General features: G+C 41.3%; 1 protein-coding gene across 1 annotated transcript in view; it reads right to left on the bottom strand.

Annotated features, from left to right (window-relative positions):
• Window positions 1-27,921, bottom strand: part of LOC141105648 (alpha-2-macroglobulin-like) — a 235,574-nt gene that overhangs the window by 99,848 nt on the left and 107,805 nt on the right. Inside the window, exons 18-19 of the mRNA XM_073595624.1 lie at window positions 18,460-18,577; window positions 7,117-7,342 (exon numbers count right to left, since the gene is read on the bottom strand). Coding sequence (XP_073451725.1) covers window positions 7,117-7,342; window positions 18,460-18,577 — 344 coding nt within the window. The remainder of the gene's footprint in view (window positions 1-7,116; window positions 7,343-18,459; window positions 18,578-27,921) is intronic.

Raw genomic sequence — 27,921 nt, 5'->3', positions numbered from 1 at the left:
GTCTGCAGTCTCTGACCATCTCCTGTACTATGTCTGCAGTCTCTGACCATCTCCTGTACTATGTCTGCAGTCTCTGACCATCTCCTGTACTATGTCTGTAGTCTCTGACCATCTCTTGTATTATATCTCCAGTCTCTGACCATCTCCTGTATTATGTCTGCAGTCTCTGACCATCTCTTGTAACATGTCTGCAGTCTCTGACCATCTCTTGTAACATGTCTGCAGTCTCTGACCATCTCTTGTAACATGTCTGCAGTCTCTGACCATCTCTTGTATCATGTCTGCAGTCTCTGACCATCTCTTGTTTCATGTCTGTAGTCTCTGACCATCTCTTGTATCATATCTGCAGTCTCTGACTATCTCCTGTAGTATATCTGCAGTCTCTGACCATCTTCTGTACTAGGTCTGCAGTCTCTGACCATCTCCTATAGTATGTCCGCATTCTCTGACCATCTCCTGTATTATGTCTGCAGTCTCTGACTATCTCCTGTAGTATGTCTGCAGTCTCTGACCATCTCCTGTATTATGTCTGCAGTCTCTGACCATCTCCTGTATTATGTCTGCAGTCTCTGACCATCTCCTGTACTATGTCTGCAGTCTCTGACCATCTCTTGTATCATGTCTGCAGTCTCTGACCATCTCCTGTATTATGTCTGCAGTCTCTGACCATCTCCTGTATTATATCTCCAGTCTCTGACCCAATGGCGTCACTAGGGTTGGTGTCACCTGGTGCGGTATAACATGGTGTCACCCCCCCACCGCCCCAGTGTGAAAGGGGCCTAACCGAGGGCTCCAAAATGATGAGTGACGTCATTGCAGCTCTGCCCCCACACTTTTCATTATCTGCTGTCCCCAGGGACAGATCCAATCCACTGTGTGGTGATCTCTGGTTTGGGTCTGTCCCCGGGGACAGCAGATAATGGCATCATTGGCATTGATGATTTGATTTGCATTTTGGAACTGACCTGCTGACATGGCGTGTTGCTTGCTGGACCGGATCGGATGACCACAGAGAAGATGCTGTGATCTGCTGACACGGCATGTTGCTTGCTGGACCGGATCGGATGACCACAGGGAAGATGCTGTAATCTGCTGACAACAAGGCGTGTTGCTTGCTGGATGGATCTGATGTGGGTGTGGGTCACTGTCTGACTACACCTGTGCTGTGGTCTGTAGACACCCCCCCTTATCAGACCAGCTTAGGGCGGCTCCGCTCAGTACCTGGTGACTGTGGACACAGCATCCCCCCATGAGACCAGCTCAGTCAGGGTGGGTGGGTGTGTCACTCAGCTACTGTGCCTATGTCTAATATAATATATCTGTGTCCAGCAGCACCCCCCCATCATCATCAGACTAGCTCAGGGTGGGGGTGGCTCAGTCAGCTAATATAATATAGTGAGTGTTGTCTGTCTGATAAGGAGGGGGGGTGCTGCTGGACACAGATATATTAGATATTAATAGGCACAGTAGCTGAGTGAGCTGGTGGGGGGGCGTCTGGACCAGCTATATATATATATATATATATATATATATATATATATATATATATATATATATATTAACTATAGCTGTGTCTAGCAGACCACCTTGCACCCCCCCTTCCTTATCATACTTGCACACAGCACAGGTCAGCCAGGGCGCCAGACAGTGAGAGTCCTCCCACACCAGCTCTTTGGTGGCGTGTCGGTACCATGGCAACCACCCTACCCCCCTCGGAGTCGGCCTCACCTCACCCCTTGAGCTCGGGCCAGTGGAGGATACCAGGACACAACAACCCCCTCCACACACCCCCCTCCTGTTCCGAATCTGGCAGCAGCTGGCTGGGGTCTGGAGAGAGGAGCGAAGAGCGGAGGGCAGCGCACCGCCCGGGCGGAGATAGTGTGTGTAAGACACAGACAGTCAGTGACGTAATCTCACACTCTGCAGTACAGTGTGAAAGATGAGATGTGACAGGCTCAGGCTGGCTCAGTAGGAGGAGGAAGAAGGACGACACGCAGCACGCTCACACTCACACTGACATACCAAGCGCCGCCACGGCGCTGGAGGTGTGTGTTTCAACCAGGCTGTGGAGTGCGGGGTGATGATCGGGTCGGCTGATTAAAAAAAAAAAATACCAGTGCTTTCCACACCGTCGGGAGGGTGTCACCCCTCTAGCGGGTGTCACCCTGTGCGGGCCGCACCCCCCGCACGCCCCTAGCAACGCCTCTGTTCTAACCATCTCCTGTAATATGTCTGCAGTCTCTGACCATCTCTTTTAATATGTCTGCAGTCTCTGACCATCTCTTGTAACATGTCTGCAGTCTCTGACCATCTCTTGTAACATGTCTGCAGTCTCTGACCATCTCCTGTACTATGTCTGCAGTCTCTGACCATCTCTTGTATCATGTCTGCAGTCTCTGACCATCTCCTGTATTATGTCTGCAGTCTCTGACCATCTCCTGTATTATATCTCCAGTCTCTGACCATCTCCTGTAATATGTCTGCATTCTCTGACCATCTCTTGTAACATGTCTGCAGTCTCTAAATATCTCTTGTAACATGTCTGCAGTCTCTAACCATCTCTTGTATCATGTCTGCAGTCTCTGACCATCTCTTGTTTCATGTCTGTAGTCTCTGACCATCTCTTGTATCATATCTGCAGTCTCTGACTATCTCCTGTAGTGTGTCTGCAGTCTCTGAGCATCTTCTGTACTAGGTCTGCAGTCTCTGACCATCTCCTATAGTATGTCCGCATTCTCTGACCATCTCCTGTACTATGTCTGCAGTCTCTGACCATCTCCTGTATTATGTCTGCAATCTCTGACCATCTCCTGTATTATGTCTGCAGTCTCTGACCATCTCCTATATTATGTCTGCAGTCACTGACCATCTCTTGTATCATATCTGCAGTCTCTGACCATCTTCTGTATTATGTCTACAGTCTCTGACCATCTCTTGTATCATGTCTGCAGTCTCTGATCATCTCTTGTATCATGTCTGCAGTCTCTGATCATCTCCTGTATTATGTCTGCAGTCTCTGACCATCTCCTGTATTATATCTCCAGTCTCTGACCATCTCCTGTAATATGTCTGCATTCTCTGACCATCTCTTGTAACATGTCTGCAGTCTCTGACCATCTCTTGTAACATGTCTGCAGTCTCTGACCATCTCTTGTATCATGTCTGCAGTCTCTGACCATCTTCTGTATTATGTTGCAGTCTTTGACCATCTCTTGTATCATGTCTGCAGTCTCTGACCATCTCCTGTATTATGTCTGCAGTCTCTGACCATCTCTTGTAACATGTCTGCAGTCTCTGACCATCTCTTGTAACATGTCTGCAGTCTGACCATCTCCTGTACTATGTCTGCAGTCTCTGACCATCTCCTGTACTATGTCTGCAGTCTCTGACCATCTCTTGTATCATGTCTGCAGTCTCTGACCATCTCCTGTATTACGTCTGCAGTCTCTGACCATCTCCTGTACTATGTCTGCAGTCTCTGACCATCTCCTGTACCATGTCTGCAGTCTCTGATCATCTCCAGTACTATGTCTGGGGGCTCTTTCTAACAGACTTTCTAACAGAAGCCCTCTCTGTGTGCATCAGAGAGACTCTGCTCCAGGTCTCAATAGTGTACGCTCTTCCTGTATTTTCTTTATTGTTAAAAGATCATGGGAGGATCCCAGGGTAACGAAGAGTTCTTAGGGGAACATCTCTGTGTTTGAGTCGTTGCCATAGAAACATTTGTAAAGAGGAGGAGTTGTTAAGATGACCACGCCCACGTGGGGGCGCCAGAAATATTTCTGCACCCAGGCGTCTGTGACCCTAGGATCGGCCCTGCATGTAGTTTTGCAACAGCTGGAGGGCCGTAGTTTGGAGATCTCTGGTCTAGGCATAAGTAAGTTTGGGTCAATTCATGTTTATTTTGCAAAGCTAGAAGCAGTAGGCACCAGTGGCGGCCCGTCCATATGGGGCGCATGGGTGCCGCCCTCCTAATCCATGTGCCTGGCCCCTAATTTACATGCAGGGCACCGGACGCATGGAGTCCAATGGGGAGTTTTTTTTAGAAGCTCTAATTGGCTTCAAAAAAGGGTGGACTCGGGGCGCAGAGCACTGTATTCTAACCTCCCAGAGGAGCTGGTTTTGTTTAAAAGATTTATAGATGATTGCATTATCATCTGGGAAGGAGATAAAAATAGCTTAATCCAATATTTTGAAAAATTAAATGATAACCGAAAAAACATCAGATTATCGTATGAGATTAGTAATAGCCATATAACAACATTCCTGGACTTAGAAATAAGTCTTGAAACTGAAGGTCTATCTACCAAAACATTTTTTAAACCAGTTGAACGCAACAGCCATATCCCAACAGAGAGCTGCCATTATGACCCTTGGCTCATTAACATACCCAAAGAACAAATAATAAGGATTAGAAGAAATTGCAGTAACAATAATACATTTGTGGAACAAGCAAATGTAATAGGTAACAAATTCATAAAAAAAGGGTACAGTGAAGATTTTATAAAAGGAACAATCCAGGAGGTTTTGGAAATACCTAGAGAGTCCCTTATAATGGATAAAGAGAAGATCTAGAAGAACCAGCATGAAATCTTATGATATTCAACTATAATGCTCAACACAAAAAAATTGAGCAGATAATCAAAAGGCACTGGTCACTTTTAAAAGTAGATGCACAACTGAATAAAATTTTACCGGATAAACCACATTTTATATATAGAAGAGCACCTACCCTCAGAGACCTGATTGTGAAAAATGTACCAGATCCCCCAAAAAGAAACCATGATTTTACTTTTTTCAAGGAAAAGGCTTTTATCCATGCAAAAAATGTTTTGCGTGTCTGAACACAAATCAAAACGGACAAAAGTGCAATAAATTCATATCGAATACCACCAAAAAAGAATATGAAATAAAAGATTTCATCTCATGCCACACGGAAGGGGTCTTTTACATGTTGGAATGTTCTTGTTCCTTACAATACATAGGAAAAACTAAACGCCCTTTATGGAAAAGATTACGTGAGCACATACAGAACATCAAGTCAGGATTCCCAAAGCATAGTGTATCCTGACATTTTGCTGAAATACACGGAAAAAATGCCACGGAATTAAAATTTTGGGCAATTGAGAAATTCAAACCCCATTGGAGGGGCGGTCACAAAATTAGGGAATTGAGCAAAATGGAATCCAGATGGATATATGAAATTAATTGTTTTGCGCCATTAGGATTAAATATCGATTTTGATCTTAATTGTTTTATATCCAATTTTTAATTAATCTCTGATGTAGTAATACAATCCACATAAGTATTCTATTTGGCCTTTCTGTCAGAGCAGACAACTTTGCGGTTTTAACATTTTTTTTCAATATTTTTTAATAATCTTATAGTTTTTTAACAGTTTTTTTCACTAGATGCAGGAGACATGCATTTAGTTTTTAACTATAATATTGTTATATACACCGAAATGTTATTAAAGTATCTATTTAAGGTCTATTTATAGTCTAGCTCAGTCTAGGTTCAAGCGTCATTGAAATTGAGAGTATAATATTTATATATATATATATTGTGTTTATACTTATGTATGAATTTTTCACATTTATGTATGGTCTTTGGCTGTCCAGTGATGCGGCATGATGATACAAATAAATCCGAAGTCACTATGGCATCCTGTAAACACAGAGCGGTTTAAAACCCACACGTTCGTCACTAGGCTTCATTCCCTTGAGAAGGTCACGTGACCTGTGACAACGCGTCGGGAGGAGGAGCCAGTGATGTCAGCCACGAGTGTGTAGGCACTCGAATGGGCTGAGAGGAGGAGTAAGCCTGACTGCTACACACACTGACCCATTCAGCGAATACATGTGAGTGCATCAGCTCAAGACAGCTCATAGGACACACTATTGTTTTTTCTTTTTACATGTTTGAGCCTTGAAAGATATGGTGATTATCTGGGTATTAGCTGGGTACACTTCATCTGCAAGCCACCGTATGCAAGAGTCATTGTTTGAAAAGATCTGGTACTTTTATTTGTTGCTATTGATATTCATGTGTTTTCACCTGGCCGCAGTTCATTCCAACGGCAGTAATAACAATGTATAAAACTCTTTATAATGCAATTTGCTGATCACCAGTGCTTGTTATAGAGTTTATTGGTTTTCATTAGGAGGATCCATCTTTGTGTGCGATCAATTTATATTTTTTATCTTTTATTTATATATACACATTTTTGTTGTGTTCAAATGGAAATTTATTTATTATTTAGCACATTTTTATATTGACTAATTTATAGCACTTGGGAAATTGGTCTACAATATATAGCACAATTGTATATCAATTTATAGAAGATTAGCGCACCATATTCACACATGTTTATGCATATCTTAAAGTGAGAGATCACTAGTTTGGTTGCAGCTTTTCATCACGTAACACATATATTATTGTTTATTGCTATACCAGCGCCTGAGTATCAATAATATTATTTAATATTTACTATTGTCTTCCTGATTCTCCTCCCGGCCAATCCTGGCTCAGGAAGTGGGTCCTGAGACCCGATTGACCCCAGAAGAGAAGCGATCCTATTGGATGCAGAGGAGGAGGAGTGAGGAGACGCAGGGGAAGCCATGCCACTGTGAAGTCGAGGAAGGAGTAGACACAGGGTGAAGCCGGCGCCCGGAGGAAGCTTACGATCTAGATGGGGTAAGTGCAGAGACCGATCGACTAACCTAGGGGGGTAAGGGGGTGTGGGAGACCAGTCTGATCACCACGCCCCCTCCAAAATAAAAAACATACCACCAGCCACCACTGGTAGGCACATCTCCAGGCTGCCTAGGCCATGGTGATGGAATGCACCCATAGACCTTACATGGTTGCCCAATAAATTGGATGGATTGGACTGCAATCAAGTAAGGTCTATATCCAGTTAGTTTGTGCTTGATTGGCTAAAGAATATTCCTTTTCAAATGTTTTATAAATAATAAAAAAAAAAAAACAGCAAAGAGTACAAAAGTACAGAAGTAACCAAAAAAATCAAAGAGGAATAAGGAAAACATATTATATCTCATGAATCACAGGCAACAATGTGCAAATAAAGAAATATTCAGATGATTTGTTCAATACCTTAATGCACTGTTTGAGATAGTTAAACACTGAGGCTTTAAGGATGAAAGTTTCTCCTCTCACTACAGAGTACGGGAGGGTGAGATCCACAAAGAACGGCTGGAAGACCCGAAGAGAGACAGGAGGAGACAGGCCAAATCCACTCTGACCCAAACATACGGCCCCGGCATTCCAGTCTGTGATGGTGTCTGGAGCCTTTTGATGGAGGTCAGCACTGCCAGAGTCTCTAGAAAAGACAAGACAGAGAACAAACAAGAACAAATAGTCAAACAAATAAAACAAACCAAGTTGGATAAAAAGTGAAGCAGTTGATTACAGTAGCCGATCAGTTTTTATCTTTCATTCATGGGGAGAATGAAGCAAAGAAAGTAAATGGTTGACAAAGATACCTTTTTATCGGGGGGGGCGTGGCTACCGCGCTAGAGAACAGACGCATGACCTGTTAGCTCTGCACTGACGGCAGGATTTACAACAATCCGAGGCGATCCAGACTGCTCCTTCTGATACCAGCACCTACCTAAAGGTCCGCAATACCCTCCGAGATGACAAGGAAGAGACAGAACCCCTCACAACCGAAGAAATTAAACGATTTCTTCCCCCCTAAGAACCACAGCGAGATCCAAGATGGCGCCGCCGGCTGCTCTCCGGTTCCATCAATCGAATCACACTCGGCCACACCAAGCCCGAGCTCCGGACGAAACCCACACTCCTGCTCCCCAGACGCCTCCACTCCGCTCTCAGGCAGCCCTGCCAAATCGAAACCCCGCATGTCGAATGATTCGACCAACTACAAGGTCAGTACGGGACATAACTCTCTGGAAGACACGAGAGAGATGGCTGACTCCATTAACTCTTTCCCCACTGTAAACCAGCCCCTCTCAGACACAACCCTGAGAGACATGTTAGTCTCATTACGCAGCTCACTGCACGCAGACATGATGGAATGCATGCAGAACTTTAAAACAGAGGTGAGAGAACTGGGGGGCAGAGTGGACCACGTAGAGAAAAAAATGGGGGATTATGCTGCATCATACAATACCCTGGTAGATGCTCATAACGACCAGTCAGATGAGGTAACCTGGCTAAAAGAAAAAGTCGCAGACCTCGAGGACAGATCACGTAGAAACAATTTGAAATTACGAGGGGTCCCTGAAAGTGTCCTACCATCACAACTCCGCCAATATGTCCAGGAATTCATGTCAGTATACCTACCATCTACCCCTTCTTCGGAGTTAATCATTGACAGAATCCATAGACTTCCCAAGCCTGCACACCTATCAGACAACATCCCCAGAGACGTTCTGATGCGGGTGCACTTTTTCCACGTTAAGGAGCAGTTCATGCTAGCCTTTAGGAAAAATCCACAACCACCCGAACAATACTCAAATATTCAAATGTTCGCAGACCTCTCGCAGTTCACGATGCAGAAACGTAAATCACTGCTAACTGTGACTAAAGCACTGCGCAATCACAATATCATATACAGATGGGGTTTCCCGACAAAACTCATCGTCACCCATGATGACAAGACCTCAGTGATCACCAATCTGGAAGACGGCCTATCAATGTTGCGCACCTGGGACATCTTACCAGAACAACCCTCTCCAGGGCCTTCTCCCTCCTCAAAGCTAGATGACCAGGCCGAATGGAAGGTTGTGTCATACAAAAAGCAACAGAAAAGCCGCAACAAATATTCGCCTCGAATGTCATAAACTACCCACAACTACGAGTCTCCTGCCGCCTAATGGAGCTAACACTCCACGCAGTTTCCCCTTCTAAAAATACGCAGTACATCTGCCATCAGATTCTGGAAAGAATCTCACCTTTTTTATACACCAGTTCTGTTTTTGTTTGTTGTTCTTCTCTGTTTTACCTCTTCCTTTTCTCCCCCCTTAACCCCTCAATTCGGTGACGGACTAAAAGCTCATACCACTGGAGGAACTCTTCTCATCTGGAAAGAAGACAAAATGCAACTAAGAATACCAGCAGATACCCAGGAATACATAAGGTACCAACACACCATCATCTTATACACTACATATGGCGGTTAGAGTGACCTCTTTTAATGTCCACGGACTGAACCATCCTGCTAAACGAGCCTCAGTATGGAAGGAAGCTCTCAAATTAAAATCTGACATCCTGTGCTTGCAGGAGACGCACTGGGTAACCTCAGCAATCCCCAAATTCTCCCACCATAAATTTCCACACATTTTTCAGGCATCAGCTTCTAAAAAACATAGGGGTGTACTCATTGCCATTAGAGACTCTGTTTCTCTCTCAATCCAAGAGACCCATATAGACCCTGAGGGTCGATATCTAATCCTAATTGGAGAACTTAACAACCATTTATACACGCTGGTCAATCTTTATGCGCCTAACACGCGCCAACTCGGTTTTTTGAAAAAGTTGTTTCGAAAGATCAACTCAATCAAAAAAGGAGCAGTTATAATGTGTGGAGATTACAATGTCACAGTGGATTACAAAATGGACACCACCTCCAAATCAAGACGCCCTCTTCCCTCAATCCAAAACATACTACATAGAGAAGAGATGTACGACGCTTGGAGGTGCCAACACTCTAACGAACGGGACTACTCCTTTCACTCCTCTAGACATAACTCGTATTCACGCATAGATCTAATCTTGGTGGACAGAACTCTACTTCAGAAGGTGTCCTCCTCTGCCGTGCATGACATTACGTGGTCTGACCACGCCCCTGTGTCCCTCACGATAGAGGAGAGATACCCATCAGCCCCATCCTACATTTGGAGGGCCAACCCTCAAATCTTCCAACATTCATCCCAGGTTGCTCTTGTAAACAAACATCTAAAAGATTATTTTGAAATCAATGCTAAATCGGTTAACAGTCCATTTACTATGTGGTGTGCCCATAAGGCATATATTAGAGGCATATTGTTACAGATTAGCGCGCGGATGAAGAGACAGAGGACATTGAAATTAGACTCCCTTCTCAAAGATATAAAACTTCTGGAGGCCCAGAATAAAACCGTACCTGACCCAAACATAGCAAACAAACTAAACCAACTGCGATCGGATCTCAGACTCATGTTACTAGAGCAATATGACAAACATATTAGGTACCTAAAACTAAATCACTACTCTTCTGGCAACAGAGCTGGCAAACATTTGGCCCAGAGACTGAGAGACCGTAGGACACAAATGAGGATTCCTCATCTAATTCGTAGCTCAGATAACAGCAAAATTTTCAACCCTACTGACATAGCAAACAATTTTGCAGAATACTATTCCTCTCTTTATAATTTAAAAGACGATACAAACACACAACAGCCCTCAGATGACGCCATTCAAACATTTTTGGCAGATCTCACACTACCCTCCCTTTCAGCATCACAATTAGAGCAACTTAACCTACCCATAACGGAGGCTGAGATCCGTACAGCAGTTAAATCACTACCCACTGGTAAATCTCCAGGACCAGATGGACTACCAAACAGTTATTACAAAGTGTTTTGCGAAATCTTGTCCCCCTCACTCAAAGAAATTTACCTGGAAGCAATGTCCTCTGCCTCATTCCCTGCCGAGATGCTTAAAGCGTATGTTGTTACCATTCCAAAACCTGGGAAAGACCCTATTACACCTGCTAACTTTAGACCTATTTCCCTATTAAACACAGATGTTAAACTGTACGCCAAGATCTTAGCACATAGACTTATAAATCTCCTACCACTTCTGATTAACCCAGATCAAACGGGCTTCACTAAAGGCAGACAAGCATCTGACGCCACAAGGAGGATTGTTGATTTGGTCCTTCGCGCTGGGTCCTGTCGGGTGCCTTCTCTGCTGCTTTCTTTGGATGCGGAGAAGGCATTCGACAGGATCCATTGGGGATATATGGTACAGACACTTAAGAAGTTTGGGTTTGCAGGCCCCATCCTCTCGGCTATCTTGGCCCTGTACTCTTCACCATGTGCGCAGGTCTACACTTCAGGTACCCTCTCCCTTCCCTTTCCAATTACCAATGGCACTAGACAGGGATGCCCCCTGTCCCCCTCTATATTTAATCTCCTTATAGAACCTCTAGCCGAAAAAATTAGAACACACCCAGATACACCCGGATTCTCCCTGCTAGGTAAATCACACAATATTAACTTATTCGCAGATGACATCATCCTTCTTTTGACCTCACCAACTAAGTCCCTAAAATGTGCCCATGGCATTCTAACGAATTTTAGCCAAGTTTCATATTACAAAGTGAATTTCTCAAAATCTCTAATCCTAGGTCTAAATATCCCTCCATCCCTCCAAGTAGATCTACAAAAACGATTCCCTTATACCTGGAGCTCATCCAGTATCCCGTACCTGGGACTACAAATAACAGCTGACCCCTCCAAACTAGCAGATGCCAATTATGACCCGCTAATTGACAAAATAGCGAAAGAAGTAAAAAGACTCAACAAAATAGAATTATCATGGTCAGGACGATTAGCATCCTTCAAAATGCTACTACTCCCCCAAATTCTATATGTCTTCCGCACTCTACCAATTCAACTCAAAAACACACATCTCCAATCACTAAACTATCTTCTCAGAAATTACATATGGGGATCAAAAAGACCCAGATGTTCTAGAAATGTTCTAACTAAACACAGGTTGGCGGGAGGTATGGGCCTGATAGACATCAGGGACTATCATCGAGCATCCTTGCTTACCCAGCTCAGACAATGGTTGTCACCATCCCCAGACGTCCTCTGGCACAACATAGAACGAGCCCTCAGCCCAACCCAAGATCTCCGATTACTATTACTACTTGACACATGGAAGCCATATCCCTTAAGATCCTTACCACTAACTATCCAGGCCTCTCTACTTGCGTGGAGAGAACTACACAAGTCTCCCCCACCCCCAACCAAAAGTATAAACATCCCAATCCCAATCACAATCTTGAACCACTCCATACCATACTCCAACTTCACAAATTGGTCTTCAAGAGGTATATCTCTAATCGCCGATCTATATACTAACAACACACTTAAACCATTCAATACACTAGTAGAGGAATACTCACTACCCTTAGCTGACCACTTTAAATATAGACAACTGACTCATTTTCTAAAATCTTTAAAATCAATCCACATACCTATACATGAATCAATATGGCAATTCTACACAAATACCCCTACTACCCCTAAAGGTATTTCTGTATTTTACAATTTCCTCCAAAATAAATCTACCTTTACAAAACTCCCTCCATTCCTAAAGTGGGAGTTAGAACTGGGAGAATCCTACACTAACAATCAATGGGAAAATGCACTCAAAACCACATATAAAGCAACTAGATGTGTAAATCATTGGGAACTTTCCTTAAAAATAGCTCAAAGATGGTACCTTACGCCTTATAGATTATCCAAATTCTCCTTCTCCGACTCACCACTGTGCTGGAGAACATGTGGAGAAGTGGGTAACATTTTGCATGTATTCTGGTCATGTAAACACCTCACCAGCTTTTGGAACAATATATTCAAATATATATCGCGTATCACAGGAATACTAAAACCACCAAACCCAGGATTAGCACTGTTAAACTTAGGCATTGAAAGCTTCCCTCCTTGCTTTCGTACAGTGGTCACACATGTACTCCTAGCTGCTAGATCACTGATTACTAAAAATTGGAAAACTAATATTGTACCCAATGCTTCGGAAGCCCTTGTTATAACACGAACCAATTACATTTTTGAATCACTAATAGCAGCAAGAACCGAACAAAAACCAATCTTTGACAAACATTGGAAAATATGGTCGGATTGGTTTAAAGAAAACTAGTGGTTTTTGAATTGAAATATATATATAACCCTTGATATTTCTTAGTTAAGTTTACATAGTTAATGGAAAATATACATACCTACATCACTCCGTCACCTCTCCTTCTCCCTTCCCTTTACCCCTCCAACCCCCTTCCCCACCCTTTCTACATCCCTCCCTCCCCCCCCCTTCTATCCTTTGCTACACTTTCATTTTGTGGTCTCATAAAAATACATTATGTTAAATAAACTATTATTACATCATATATAATAAATAAGATAATAACATTGTAAAAATTACTTACCCTCTACAATGTAAACTCTGAACCTATCTTTGATTAATGTATATCTCCATGATGTGTTCGTCAATGAACAAGGAAAAGAAAGTCTGTACTATGTTTTGTACTTGAAAATCTTTAATAAAAAATAATTTGAAAAAAAAAAAAAAAAAAAAAGATACCTTTTTATCCAGTTTTCTTACCCTATTTCTTATCTCCATAACCTCCCAAACAGAATTCATGCATAGCAACTGTAAACATGAAGAAATGTGGAGCTACTACACAGAGCAACCAAAATCCACATTTTCGGTCTTTCATTTATCATAAGCCAGTACAACAAATGGTATAAAGTGCCTTGAAAAAGTATTCATACCCCTCGACATTTTCCACATTTTGTCATGTTACAACCAAAAACGTAAATGTATTTTATTGGGATTTTATAGATCAACACAAAGTGGCACATGATTGTGAAGTGGAAGGAAAATGATAAATGGTTTTCAAAATATTTTACAAATAAATGAGTGAAAAGTATGGCGTGCATTTGTATTCAGCCCCCTTTACTCTGATAACCCTAACTAAAATCTAGTGGAACCAATTGCCTTTAGAAGTCACCTAATTAGTAAATAGAGTCCACCTGTGTGTAATTTAATCTCAGGATAAATACAGCTGATCTGTGAAGCCCTTCAAGGTTTGTTAGAGAAACTTTGTTAACAAACAGCATCATGAAGGCCAAGGAACACACCAGACAGGTCAGGGATAAAGTTGTGGAGAAGTTTAAAGCAGGGTTAGGGTATAAAAAAAAATCCCAGGCTTTGAACATCTCACGGAGCTCTGTTTAATCCATCATCCGAAAATGGAAAGAGTATGGCACAACTGCAAACCTACCAAGAGATGACCGTCCACCTAAACTGACAGGCCGGGCAAGGAGAGCATTCATCAGAGAAGCAGCCAAGAGGCCCATGGTAACTCTGGAGGAGCTGCAGAGATCCACAGCTCAGGTGAGAAAATCTGTCCACAGGACAACTATTAGTTTTGCACTCCACAAATCTGGCCTTTATGGAAGAGTGGCAAGAAGAAAGCCATTGTTGAAAGAAAGCCATAAGAAGTCCCATTTGCAGTTTGCGAGAAGTCATGTGGGGAATGCAGCAAACATGTGAAACAAGGTGCTCTGGTCAGATGAGACCAACATTGAACTTTTTGGCCTAAAAGCAAAACGCTATGTGTGGCGGAAAACTAATACTGCACATCACCCTATACACACCATCCCTACTGTGAAACATATTGGTTGCAGCATCATGTTGTGGGGATGCTTTTCTTCAGCATGGACAGGAAATCTGATCAGAGTTGATGGGAAGATGGATGGAGCCAAATACAGGGAAATCTTATAAGAAAACCTGTTATGCCGCATACACCCGATCGCACATTCTGACAACAAAATCCATGTTTTTTTTCTGACGGATGTTGACTCAAACTTGTCTTGCATACACACGGTCACACAAATGTTGTCGGAAATTCCAAATGTCAAAAACGCGGTGTCGTACGATGAGCCGAGAAAAATTAATCTCAATAGCCAGTGCGGCTCTTCTGCTTGATTACGAGCATGCGTGGAATCTTGTGCGTCAGAATTGTGTACACACGATCAGAATTTCCGACAACAAATTTTGTTGTTGGAAAATTTGAGATCCAGACCTCAAATTTTGTTTGTCGGAAATTCCGACGGAAAATGCCTACACATGATCGGAATTTCCGACAACAAGCTCCCATCAAACATTTGTTGACGGAAACTCCGACCGTGTGTATGCGGCATTAGAGTCTGCAAAACACTTGAGACTGAGGCGGAGGTTCACCTTCCAGCAGGACAACGACCCTAAAAATACAGCCAGAACTACAATGGAATGGTTTAGATCAAAGCATAGTCACAGTCCGGACCTAAATCACATTGAGAATCAAGACTTGAAAATTGCTGATCACAGACACTCTCCATCCAATCTGAAGGAACTTGAGCTATTTTGCAAAGAACAATGGGCAAAAATATCACTCTCTAGATGTACAAAGCTGGTAGAGACATCCCCAAAAAGACTTGCAGCTGTAATTACAGTGAAAGGGGGTTCTACAAAGAATTGACTCAGGGGGGCTGAATACAAATGTACCCCACACTTTCACATATTTTAATTGTAAAAAAATTTGAAAATCATTTACTATTTTCCTTCTAATTATGTGCCACTTTGTGTTGTGTTGGTCTATTCAAACAGCAGTTCGTCAAAGTCTCAAATTACTGATGGTTTAAAGAAATGGAAGTTAAGTAGTTGGAGTTTCTGACAAGTTGGCTATTTTGAGGCGGCAACAAATTTGTCCTCATTAGCCGCTGTGCTGTCAAAACAGATAAATCTTCCTGTACTGGACTGTATTTGGTTGCGTCTAAACAGCAATTCATCAAAATCTCCAATCACTTCTGGTTTAAGTAAATCGGAAGTGACGTGGTTGGAGTTTTTGATGAGCTGGCTAATTTGTAGACATGTGCAGAACAGAAAAAATGTGTTTTGTTTTGTTTCAATTTGTTATTTACATAAATTATTTAGTTAATCTGATTAGTTAATCAGTTTAATTTGTTTTCTGAATTTATTTTGTTTATTCATATTAAAATCGATTAAAATTTTCGAATTTGGATCGATTTGAAAAGCTTTCAAATTAATTTTGAATAGTTTTTTAATTCAAATCATTTTTGAGTTCGAATAGTTTTTAAATTTGAATTGTTTTCAAATTCAAATTGTTTTTCAATTTCCAAAGAGAATAAAAAAGAATAGAAAATAAAGGAATAGAAAAAAAATGAATAGAATAGAAAAGAATATAACAGAAAATGAAAGAATAGAATAGAATATATAATAGAGTAAAACAGAACAAAATAAGAAAATAAAAGAAGAGAATATAATGGAATAGAATAGAAAGGAATAGAATAGAATAAAAAAAAAAGAAAATAATTAAATAGATTAAATAGATTATAACCATCTTCTGTAATTCGAATAGAATAGAAAAGAATAGAATAAAAAAAAAAACAATAGGATAGAATAGAATAGAAATAATATAACCATTTTCCAATTCGAGTTAGAATAAAATAGAAAATAACACAATAGTATAGAAAAAAACAACAGAATAGAATAGAATGAATATAACTATCTTCCTATTCTAATCTATGCTTTTGAATTCTATTCAAATTCAAATTGATTCTATTTGAATTTTGGGAAATTATTATCTGCTTTCTATTCTATTGTTTATTTTTATTGTATTCTTTTTCTATTTGTTTATTCTATTCTATTCTATTCTTTTTGCTTCTATAATTTTCTATTCAACTTTATCATATTCCCAATTCGAATATAATAATAGAATCAATTCGAATTTGTATATAATAGAAAAGAATAGATTAGAATAGAATAGAAAAATAACAGAATAGTATAGAAAAAAAAGAATAGAATAGAAAGAATATAACCATTTTCTATTCTATTCTAATCTATTCTTTTCTATTCTATTGAAATGCGAATTGATTCTATTTGAATTTTGGGAAATGGTTATATTCTTTCTATTCTATTGTTTTTTTTTTTTCATTTATTTTTTTCTATTCTAATATAGTCTATTAAATTCTATTCTTTTCTATTCTATTATTTTCTTATGTATTCAGATTCCAATTTATTCTATTTTATTCTCTTTGGAAATTCGAAAACGATTCGAATTCGAATTTTATCCTAATTTTTTTTCGTTATTTTGGATTTGTTTATTGTAATTTAAAATTGTAAAATTCAGAACAAAACGAACGGCACATGTCTACTAATTTGACAGAACAGTGGCAGTGCCAAGCAAGCAACCTCCTGTGATCAATGTGCTGTGGGGCAGCTGCTCGGCACAGGACCAGAAAAAGAGCGGCGATCACTGAAGAAATACCAACTACTACAGTGATGGTCATCTTCCCCAGTGTTCCATCGGGTGTGCAATATACCTACTTACATTGGTTCCCAGCTGGACCAATATACTGTTACTATGTAATAAAGATCATATTTGGAGTTTAGCTGTAAATATTTGTTTTTAACTGCGCAGTACAGAAATATTTGTTCTTCTGGTGAATTTTATGTCTTTCCAATCTCCAAAATTTTTTATACACACACAAGCATAGGCGTGCGCCTGATATTTCACCAAAGCCCCCATTGTGGCTCCTAAACCTAAAATAATTGTAAAAAAAAAATTTTAAAAAGTGATATTGTAAAAACAATTATAAAAAAAAAAAAAATCTATCTATACAAAAATTATATATATATATATATATATATATATATATATATATATATATATATATATATATATATATATATATATATATATATATATATATACACACACACACACACATATATATACTGTGTATGTGTGTGTGTGTGTGTATAGATAGATAGATAGATAGATAGATAGATAGATAGATAGATAGATAGATAGATAGATAGATAGATAGATAGATAGATAGATAGATAGATAGATAGATAGATAGATAGATAGATAGATAGATAGATAGATAGATAGATAGATAGATAGATAGATAGATAGATAGATAGATAGATAGACATATATATATAGAGAGATATCTATCTATCTATCTATCTATCTATCTATCTATCTATCTATCTATCTATCTATCTATCTATCTATCTATCTATCTATCTATCTATCTATCTATCTATCTATCTATCTATCTATATCTACATCTACATCTATATCTATATCGATATATCTATCTATCAATAGATAGGTATATATAGATAGATATATATATATTTATCTATATATAGCTCTATCTATATATAGACAGATATATATACACACACACGTGTGCATGTGTGTTTGAGCTTTGGGGTGCACACCGTAATGCAATAGGCTGCGCACACCTATGCACACAAGATCTGCTCGGGACGATTATCTCATGCAAGTTTAAGCTTGCAACCCATCCAGTCATTATAACACCCATTGTAAATGTAAAGGTTTGTGGGAATGTTTTACCTATCTTCTATAATTTCCTGGTCTCCAAACAGGCAACAGTGCCACAAAATACGGATGTGGTCTGAGATTGAGACAAAATCTTGTGAAAACCGTAACATTTCACCATTACAGAAAATGAGAGTGAAGCCTCAGAAAGCACCTGACAGGTAATCTAACTCTTCTTTTTCATTGGACAAAACATGTGTTGGCTGCATTTCCACTTTAAACGATCTCCTCTTTTTATACTGAATGTACAAGCTGGGACTCACCCTACTGCTACAAATTCCCATAGCCAGGTCTCAGGAAAATACATCCGAACCTTCTCCTTTTCTTTCTCTCTTACTGTCCCCACACTGGGTATAAGTCCTCCTCTACTACTCTCTGAATCTGAAAAAAAAAAATAAAAAACAGGTTGGTGAGTATATTGTATGCAGCTATATGTATATTATTGGGGAACTACATATTGGAGGTGGAGGACTACACTACATATCTTCTGAACTGATTTGTGCATTCACACTAAAAAAAAGCACCTGAAAAGCTCACGAAAATCTATTTCCATTAAAATCAATGAATGCTTTCACACTGGGGCAGTGCTCTGGCAGGGCGGTAAAAAAATGCCCCTCTCCAGTGAAATGAATAGAAAGCTCTTCAAAAGTGCTCAGTGTTTTACTGGCAGTTTACAAGTGCCTCAGTGTGAAAAGGGCCTTATTCTTTTAGGCCCCTTTCAGGCTGTGGCGTCTGCGCTGTTGGCGGTAAAGCACAGAGATTCTTAGCAGCACTTTACCGTAGTTTTTGTGGGGGGTTTTCGGCCACTAGTGGGGCACATTTAACCCCGCTAGTGGCCAAAAAAGGGTTAAAACGACCTGCAAAGCGCCTCTGCAGAGGCGATTTGCCGGCAGTTCAGCACTGCTCCTTTACCGCTCCAAAGATGCTGCTTGCAGGAGTTTTTTTTAACATCCTGTCAGCGCATCACCTCAGTGTGCAAGCCCTCCGGCTTGCACACTAAGACTGCAAGGGAGCAGTTTTTCAGGCGTTTTACAGGCACTATTTTTAGCCCAAACGCGCCTGAAGAACATCTCAGTGTAAATGGGGTCTTTGTTTTTTTTTTTCCCTGGCTAGTGTGGTCAACATGGACACCTGGAAAACATTTTATATTTATTTAACACTGCCTTCTGGTCTTAGATTTCCTTCAGACATATTATTAAGTTTTTCATTTCATTCGTTTTTTGTGGGTTTTTTTCGTTTTTCGGGTCATTCGTTATGGTCGAAATTTGTAAATTCGAAAATTCGTAAATTCGAAAATAAGATTGAAAATCCAAAAATTTTAAAGTATAACTAACTAACTAATAATAACTAACTATTACATTTTAGGTATTGGAATTTTCTTTCAACTGTGGCTGTTAGTGAACGTAACAAATACGAATTTATCCAAAGCTATGAATTATTGGAAAGAACAAATGCCGCATCTAAACAAATGGAATGGAACACATTTATAATAAATAATAATAATAACTTTTTTTATTATTATTTATTATTATTAATTAGTTACATTCCATTTGTTTAGATACGGCATTGGTTATTTTGGATCATTTGTAACTTTGGATAAATTCGTAATCGTTATGTTCACTAATGCCCCGTACACACGGTCGGATTTTCCGATGGACAATGTCCGATCGGAGCGTGTTGTCGGAAATTCCGATCGTGTGTGGGCTCCATCGGACATTTTCCATCGGATTTTCCGACACACAAAGTTGGACAGCAGGAGATAAAATTTTCCGACAACAAAATCCGATTGCGTCAATTCCGACTGTGTGTGGCCTGTTCCGACGCACAAAGTGCCACGCATGCTCAGAAGAAATTCAGACACGGGACAGCTCGTTCTGGTAAACTTAGCGTTCGTAATGGATAAAGCACTTTCGTCACACTGCAATGTTCAAAATGGTTTAATACAGCGCACTCTCTTCTTCTTTATAATGTGACAAGAATTAAGTCATTTTGATGCTCATATTCACACACACTTCTCACAAACTTTTTTCGTTACTATTTATCGGGATTCCCTCAATATATTTTGATTTCTCCCATCTGACAACATATTTTTTTTTTAGGTTTTTTTACTTTAATGTAGAATCTTTTTTTGTGTTTCTCTTTTTATTTGTTTTTTTTTGGTGATTTGGATTTGTATTCCCGAAAATGTTTGTGTGTTTTTGGTGACAAGTTCCCACAACACCATTGATATGTTGTTCTATTTAATCTGTAGGAGATTGTTTGTTGTTGTTGTCTCTTGTTAATTTCACATTTTATGTTAGAAATGTACCTGAATCGTCACCAACAAACTGTCCTTTTTGGATGAAAACACACACAGGAGAGTAGAATTTCCCGAAAAATATTTTATTAAAGGGCTCACAACTAAACAAAGAGGGAGGCAACGCTGGAGAAACTGCAGAAGTGGGTGAAGCCTTGGACCCCCAGGGCAGACATCAATTATTTCAAAGCAAAATTGGTGGCCTGAGGAGTCCATATCTAAGGGAGGGCAGTGTGGTCCAAAAGTCCCAGAGATCCGGAAAGCAGCAGATGACATCTGTGTCCCCAGGCTGTGCTCATACGAGAGACTGCATCTTCTGTCAGACCAGACTGAACCAAGGGCAATCACTCTTTGGTCTTCCTTCCACGCTTCCTTACAGGCTTTGGCTGTGGTGGTGGAGTTGTGGCAGCAGGAGGAGGAGGAGGAGGAGGATCGTCCCTCAACATGACAACTGTCTTGTGTGTCAGTTCCCCACTCTCCCCCTTACGTAGGACTTTATAAATCAGGTCCTCAGAGATCTTGCGTTGGCCCTCCTGCATGCCCTGCAATTTTGTGGCAGCCATGCAGGCAAAGGCCTCTTCAGGACTGGGGAAGGCTCGGAGGAACGCCGAAGCCTCCTGGATCAGCCTGTATGCTGAATCCTGCACGGGACTTGGAGTGGCCTTCCTGGCCCTTTTGTATGGCAGGCGGAGGGGAGGAACCGGAGACTCAGTCAGGCTGCGACTGGTCCCAGGCTTCTCTTGGCTGACACTTAGCCCCGCCTCCTCCTGGCTGCCACTAATCCCCGCCTCCTCCTGGCTGCCACTAATCCCCGCCTCCTCCTGGCTGCCACTAATCCCCGCCTCCTCCTGACTGCCACGTTCCACAGCCGCCTCCTGGCTGAGGTCTTCCTGTGTATGAAAAAGAGACATAGTTTTAGTATTTTATTCATCAATCACACACAATTTTCACCTCCTGACTGCTGCAAACTGAATGTTAACAAATATAACAGACTATCCTTCTGAGCCCAGCAGTTTTCATTCTTGTCCCAATTTTGGGTGCCCACTACTGTCTATTGATATGTAAAACACTTTTTTCAATCAGCAATTAGTGATCAATAATAACATCTAATAAACATAATTTATTTATTGACCAGAAATCCGTAGAAGAATGCTATACCTGACTCCAGCTTGGCTCCTCCACTTCTTCCTGGCTGGAAGGCCCAGGTTGGATATCAGAAGCCTCAGCTGAGGTGGAAGGAAGAGTGGAAGGAAGCGTGGAGAGGGATTCCCTGACTTCAGTGTGGTCTGACAGAAATCGCAGTCTCTCATAGTACCACAGCCTGGGGACATAAACATCATCTGCTGCAGCTCCGGATCTCTGGGAATCCGTGACCTTCTTGCGCTCCCTAAGATAAGTGCTCCTCAGCCCACCAATTTTAGCTTTTAAATAAGGGATGGTTGCTGTGGGGACCACCGGCTTCACCAACTCCAGCAGTTTCTCCAGCGCTGCCTGCCTCTTCTGTTTGTGATTATAGTGGGGGTGTCTCACCTGCCACAGACAGGGCAGCTCTCTGTACTTGTCTATGAACAGGGGCAGGAAATTGTGGTCGTTGAACCCATCCATTTTCTATGCAAGACACAACACAAGACAAAGCCTAATGTCAGGCCAAACTCCCCTAATCTTGTTACAATATAGGCTTCAATTTCAAAGCAGTATAGGGCCAAGTTTAGATCCTACCTTCGTTAGCACGATCGGCGTCTCCGATGCTCCTTCCTCCGCTCATAGATCGTACGTAAGACGCGCGCGTTACGATTTATACACACTGCGCATGCGTATAACTCCGCCCGCCCCTGACGTTCTTTCTATTCTATTCCCCGCCCCTTTTAGTTCGGCGCAGTGGAGGAAGAGCACATGGCGGAGAGACAGCAGGATCCTGAGAATTGGAGCAACGAGGAGGAGGAGGAAAGGCCGGAGCCTGAAACGTCCCGATCCAGAAGGAGATTAAAGGACTCAAATATGTCCTTTGGGGAGATGTTGGAAATGGTGGACATCCTGAAGAAGGCTGACTATGATGGTATGTATGGGCCTTACCCCAACCCCAATGTCCGAAAGGCCAAGATCATGGCGAAAGTGGTCAGGAGTCTGCACCGGAAATTCGGGGTACGACGATCGAAAGATCAGCTCAGGAAGCGGTGGTCGGACCTGAAATTACGAGAACACGAGCAGTACAGAAAGATCCGGAGAGTGCTGCAAAAAAGTAAGTATTTGTGCTGTGTTCCTATTTTTTTTATGTTTATTACGTTCGTGCTGCTCCATGTGCTTTTAGGAACTGTTGTACAGTTTAAAATGGCAACTTTCATGTTCATGGGCACATTATTCGTTCGGATCACACTTTTTTTTGCGGACTAGAAAATACCATTGTTTAGGCCATATGCATTTGGCCACCATTTTGAGGCCCTATACTTGTCTTCAAAGAATTGGGTTGTGTAGATGGCTTTGTTACTAGAATGAAATGCAAACTAGATTGTGTGTAAGGAGAGGACACTCAGCAGCTGTTTTCACATCTGGACACTGGAGCACTAGTGTGGGACACAAGAACACCATTTTTATTAGGGGGGCCACACAGGTGCTCCAGTGTATACTATAGGGGGGCTACATCTGTGAAGCTTGTACTAAACAGGTAAAGTATTGCAGCTTGACAAAGGACACTAAAAAAGCTACATGTTGGAACTCTGCTAAAATATATCATTGTACCCCACTTCCAAGCAATGTTTCATCTTTATAGTTCTGACATTAAATATCTGTGTGCTAATTATACCATTTTTGTTTTACATAGGGGAGAAAAGACTCGGAGGACACCCCTCATCCGAGGAGACCAGAGTCCCCCCCCTCTGGAAGAAGGTGAAATCCCCCCAACACAAGATGAGCAGGAGGAAGAAGACGTGGTGGAAGTAGTCACCACAACAGGTGAGTGTCTGCGACCACAGGCTCAGATAAGAGATGGATGGCGGCATATTTTTTAGACCTAATTTATTTTGGGTTCCTCTCTTTTTAGGTGATCGTGAGGTTGTGGATGAAGATCCTTTCACATCCGAAAGTGCCCAGATCCTGATCGGGGAGATCATGGGGTGTAATTTACAATTGGAAAACATCAAGCAAAACATCAATGATGTTATTCCAAAATATAAAAACATCATTGATGTTTTGGGGCGAGTTTAAAGCCCCTCCAAATCACTTTCTTCTTTTGTCTGCTACAATGTGCGAAATGTTTTTGTGATTTTTCCCAAAGCCAAATTTGGAGGATGCACACAGTGTGCCAACATGTGCTATCTGCCATCACGGGAGATCAATGGACGCTTTTTGGGGGTGCAACCCCTTCCTCAATAATAAAGTAGCGGTGAGGAAGGGCTTTCTCCCCCAAAACACGTCCCTTCATCCCCGTGATGGCAGATAGCACATGTTGACATTGTGAAATTTGTGTGCATCTTCCAAATTTGGCTTTGCCAGGGGTGATTTCCCCCCATCTGAACGCAATATCAAACACAGTTCCTAAATACTCATGTCTGATATTGCCTTCAGGTTCTACCAAATGTGAACTTTGTAAGATCAAGATTTGTGTCTTTCTTGTGGGTTTTACACAGGCCTGTTTTCTATAAAATGGACATTTTGATTTTGGATAATGACACCACAAAAATTGTTATACAACAAACATGTTGGTTTGTCAGAAAAACCTTTGGTAAATGCACATGTGATTGTGCAGGTAATAAAAAGATTGTTCATCAAGAATGTGTGGATTATTGTCTCAATGCTACAACACTTTTGGGGTGATGTAATTGTTGTTTTATGAGAAAATGGGGGTTATTTCCTAAGGGGAAATCCACTTTGCACTACAAGTGCAGTTTCAGTGCAGTTGCAAGTGCACTTGTAGTGAAAAGTGTCTTTGCATTTAGTAAATAACAGCCAACAGTGCTTTGTATAAGGTTACACAATCACGACATTTTCTGGACTCCACACATTTCTGTCAGGGTCAGCTAAAACAAACACAAGCAGTAAATGTCCACAAAGAAGAGCCTGGGGGGAGATGCCTGTCGAGAACTTGAGGTCCTGCAGACTTCTCCCTGTGGCCAAATACCGCAAGGTAGCGACCAACCTCTGCTCCGGAGTGATGGCTTGCCTCATGCAGGTATCCTGCCTGCTGATATAGGGGGTCAGCGAAGCCAACAAACGGTTGTTGTTGTTCATGGACTGGACTTGTGTCAAGGTCAGGACCCCAACACCAAGCCCCCGCACAGCACGAACTCTACGAGGAGTACGCATACGAAACATGGCTAGAAAACGGTCGGCTGCTCAGAACGAAGTAACAGAACGCACTGAAGAACAGCAAGGCCTGTGAAGAGCGACCTGAAAAACAGCAACGAGCGGGCAAGATCACACAGAAAACTCTGATACGAACTGACTGCACGCACTGAAGAGCAGATACAAACCCACAAGCACAAACTGAACGTCAGAAAACGATCTGAAAGCCACGAGTCTGAAAAAGCGCGAATCGTCTCTCACCAAACTTTTACTAACACGAGATTAGCAAAAGGAGCCCAAAGGGTGCCGCGCTTGGTTCTGAACCGGCCTTTTCTAGTCTTGTCGTACGTGGTGTACGTCACCGCGTTGTTGTCGACCGGAAATTCCGACAACTTTGTGCGACCGTGTGTAGGCAAAACAAGTTTGAGCCAACATCCGTCGGAAAAAATCCGAGGATTTTGTTGTCGGAATGTCCGAACAAAGTCCGACCGTGTGTACGGGGCATAACAGACAAATTTGAAAGGAAATTCCAATACCTATAATTTAATGGTTAGTAATAGTTAAATTATTATTAGTTAGTTATTAATTCAGATTTTCAAATTTTCTGGTTTTAGGATTTTCAAATTTACGAATTTATGAATTTTCGAAAATTTGAATTTACGAATATTTGGAAAAATTTGTAAAACGGGTTTTCATTATTTTGGATATTTAAGTCAATTAACAAATTTTTCAAAATTTGTTAAAAAATAAATTCAGAACCAAACAAATTGCACATATAACAGCCTCTGGTGATACACAGGGATGAAACTAATCTTCCTACATATGTTTTACATGTATATCTTCTGTCTTCATCTTTCTATAGTCTTTAGAAAGTTCAGATCGTGTTAGGAGATTTTCTCTTCCTGGTCAGCACTGCAGTGAAGCCTGGGCAAACATCCAAGACAGCTGATTGGAGGCAAGGCACACACCCCCTCTTCTCATAGGTAGAGCCTTTCAGCTCTGTTTGTTGAATGGTTCAGCACTCTGCTAATCTATATATAGCATCCTCCGAAGCACAAAACTCCGGCTGCTTTTATCTCAATTGACAGAGAACTTATCAGAAGTTATCAGGCTGATAACAGAAGAACGGAGCAGGAGACAGCTAGGGGACATAGTGCTTTGAATAGTCTCCAACTATTGTCTCCTTCATGCCCCTGAAGAAGGGATTTATCTTGAATCTCCCAAAATGCTTCGGGATATAGGAGAAGTGCTCTTTTCTTCTATACTATAGATATTATGTTTCACTTTGTGCATGGTTGTTATCTCTGACCATTACGCTCCTTTTATGAAATAAATATTTCTATTTTTTGAAAATATTGTGTCCTCAAAAAGTTTGCCCTTAAAATCCCTTTGTACCAGGGGGTACTTACTCTTTATATATAATATATTTGGGATGGTGACAACAATAAATGGAGTTTCTCCTCCACAATGGTTCTTCTTAGATAATTGCAATACTGTGTCATTACTCAATGAAATACCGCTGCTACACTGAACCATTACTGGATTACTGGGTACTCTGCTGTTGCTATACTGTGCCACTGTCAGTAATCTGCTGTTGCAATACTGTGCTTTACTTAGTATACTATACCTGCAGCCAGGGCTGGACTGGGACAAAAATTTGGCCCTGGACTTCACCCAGACTGGCCCACTTTGACAGGTCTCTCCCATGCCGGCTTGCCACCCAAGCCCCCCCCCCCCCCACTAGCTATTAGCCGTTCTACATTATTTCTCTTATAGGCAGTATCAGTGGGGAAGCTAGACATTATTTCACCTGGGGCAAAGAATCAGTTTGGCGCCCCCCCCCCCCCAATGGAACAAGATTAGGCAGGAAAGTGAGGCCGCCCTCCTTCCAGATCGTATGATGAGCTTCTAAGTGTTGACTCCTGAGCATCATGTCTGTATTCAGGCGCGCTGCATAACTAGCCAGGGAGAGGAGGTGAGCACTGCGGGGGGGGGGACAGAGGACTGGAGGGAGGCAGCGGTCCACTGTCACTGAAATCGGCCCACTGAGCCATCGGCCCACTGGGAAACTCCCTGTAGTCCCAATGGCCAGTACATGCCTGCCTGCAGCACATTCCAATTACTAATTGAGGGACTGTCCCTGATTTGGAAAAAAGTCCCTCTGTCCCTCTTTCTTCCTCATTTGTCCCTCATTTTGGTCTGATCTATATAGTTGTATATAAAATGCACTTTTTATCTATCAAAAAGTGTTACCCAGTGTTAAACCTTTCATCCAATGTCTAAATTGCTGCATTTGTAATTTTCAAAAGCCAATATAAAGGATAAGTAGTGGTAAAAAGCACTTGTGGGTAAAATCTTTTTTGTATAATTCTCCTTTAAGGGGGAGTGACAGGGGGTGTGTCCTTTGCCTGCATAATTTTTCTAATAGGTGTCCCTCATTTAAATATCAAAAAGTTGGGAGGTATGTTGTCTCAGGTCCTTAGTCTACAGTAATCAACCTTCTCTGTCTTTTTCTATGCAGTGATAAAATAATATGTACATTTAACATTATCCTTTATTATTTATATTTAAATGTCATCATAATTACATAATCCAGTCTAATGTAATTTTATCTAAAACATGAGAAGCTCTTTTAAACAAAATGTCCCTCATTTTGGTCTGATCTTAATAATTGTATATAAAAATGCACTATTTATCTTTCAAAGAGTGTTTCCCAGTGTTAAACCTTTCACCCAATTTCTAAATTGCTGCATTTGTAAATTTCAAAAGTCAATATAAAGGAATAGTAGTGGTAAAAAAAGCACTTGTGGTTTTAACTTGTAGAACCATCCAGCTCAGTGTTTCTCCACTCTCCAGTCCTCAAGGCACCCCAACAGGTCATGTTTTTCCGGCTTTCAATTATTTTGCACAGGTGATTTGATCAGTTTCACTGCCTTAGTAATTACCACAGCCGTTTCATCTGAGGGTACCCTGAAAACATGACCTTTTGGGGGCGTCTTGAGGACTGGAGTTGAGAAACTCTGATCCAGTTAGTGTGCTAGTTTGAATAGCTTAGCTTAGGTAAATTGGCTTTGCTGAGAGCCAGGCCTGGGGTTGTGAATCTGGGTCAGGGAGGCTAGATTACTCATCTGGCAGCTCTCTCTAGCACTTC

The sequence above is a fragment of the Aquarana catesbeiana genome, linkage group LG08 (genome assembly GCF_042186555.1).
Source record: "Aquarana catesbeiana isolate 2022-GZ linkage group LG08, ASM4218655v1, whole genome shotgun sequence".
Classification (NCBI taxonomy): Eukaryota; Metazoa; Chordata; class Amphibia; order Anura; family Ranidae; genus Aquarana; species Aquarana catesbeiana.
Note: the sequence above shows the minus strand (reverse complement) of the source record. Positions and strands in the feature narration are given on the sequence as shown.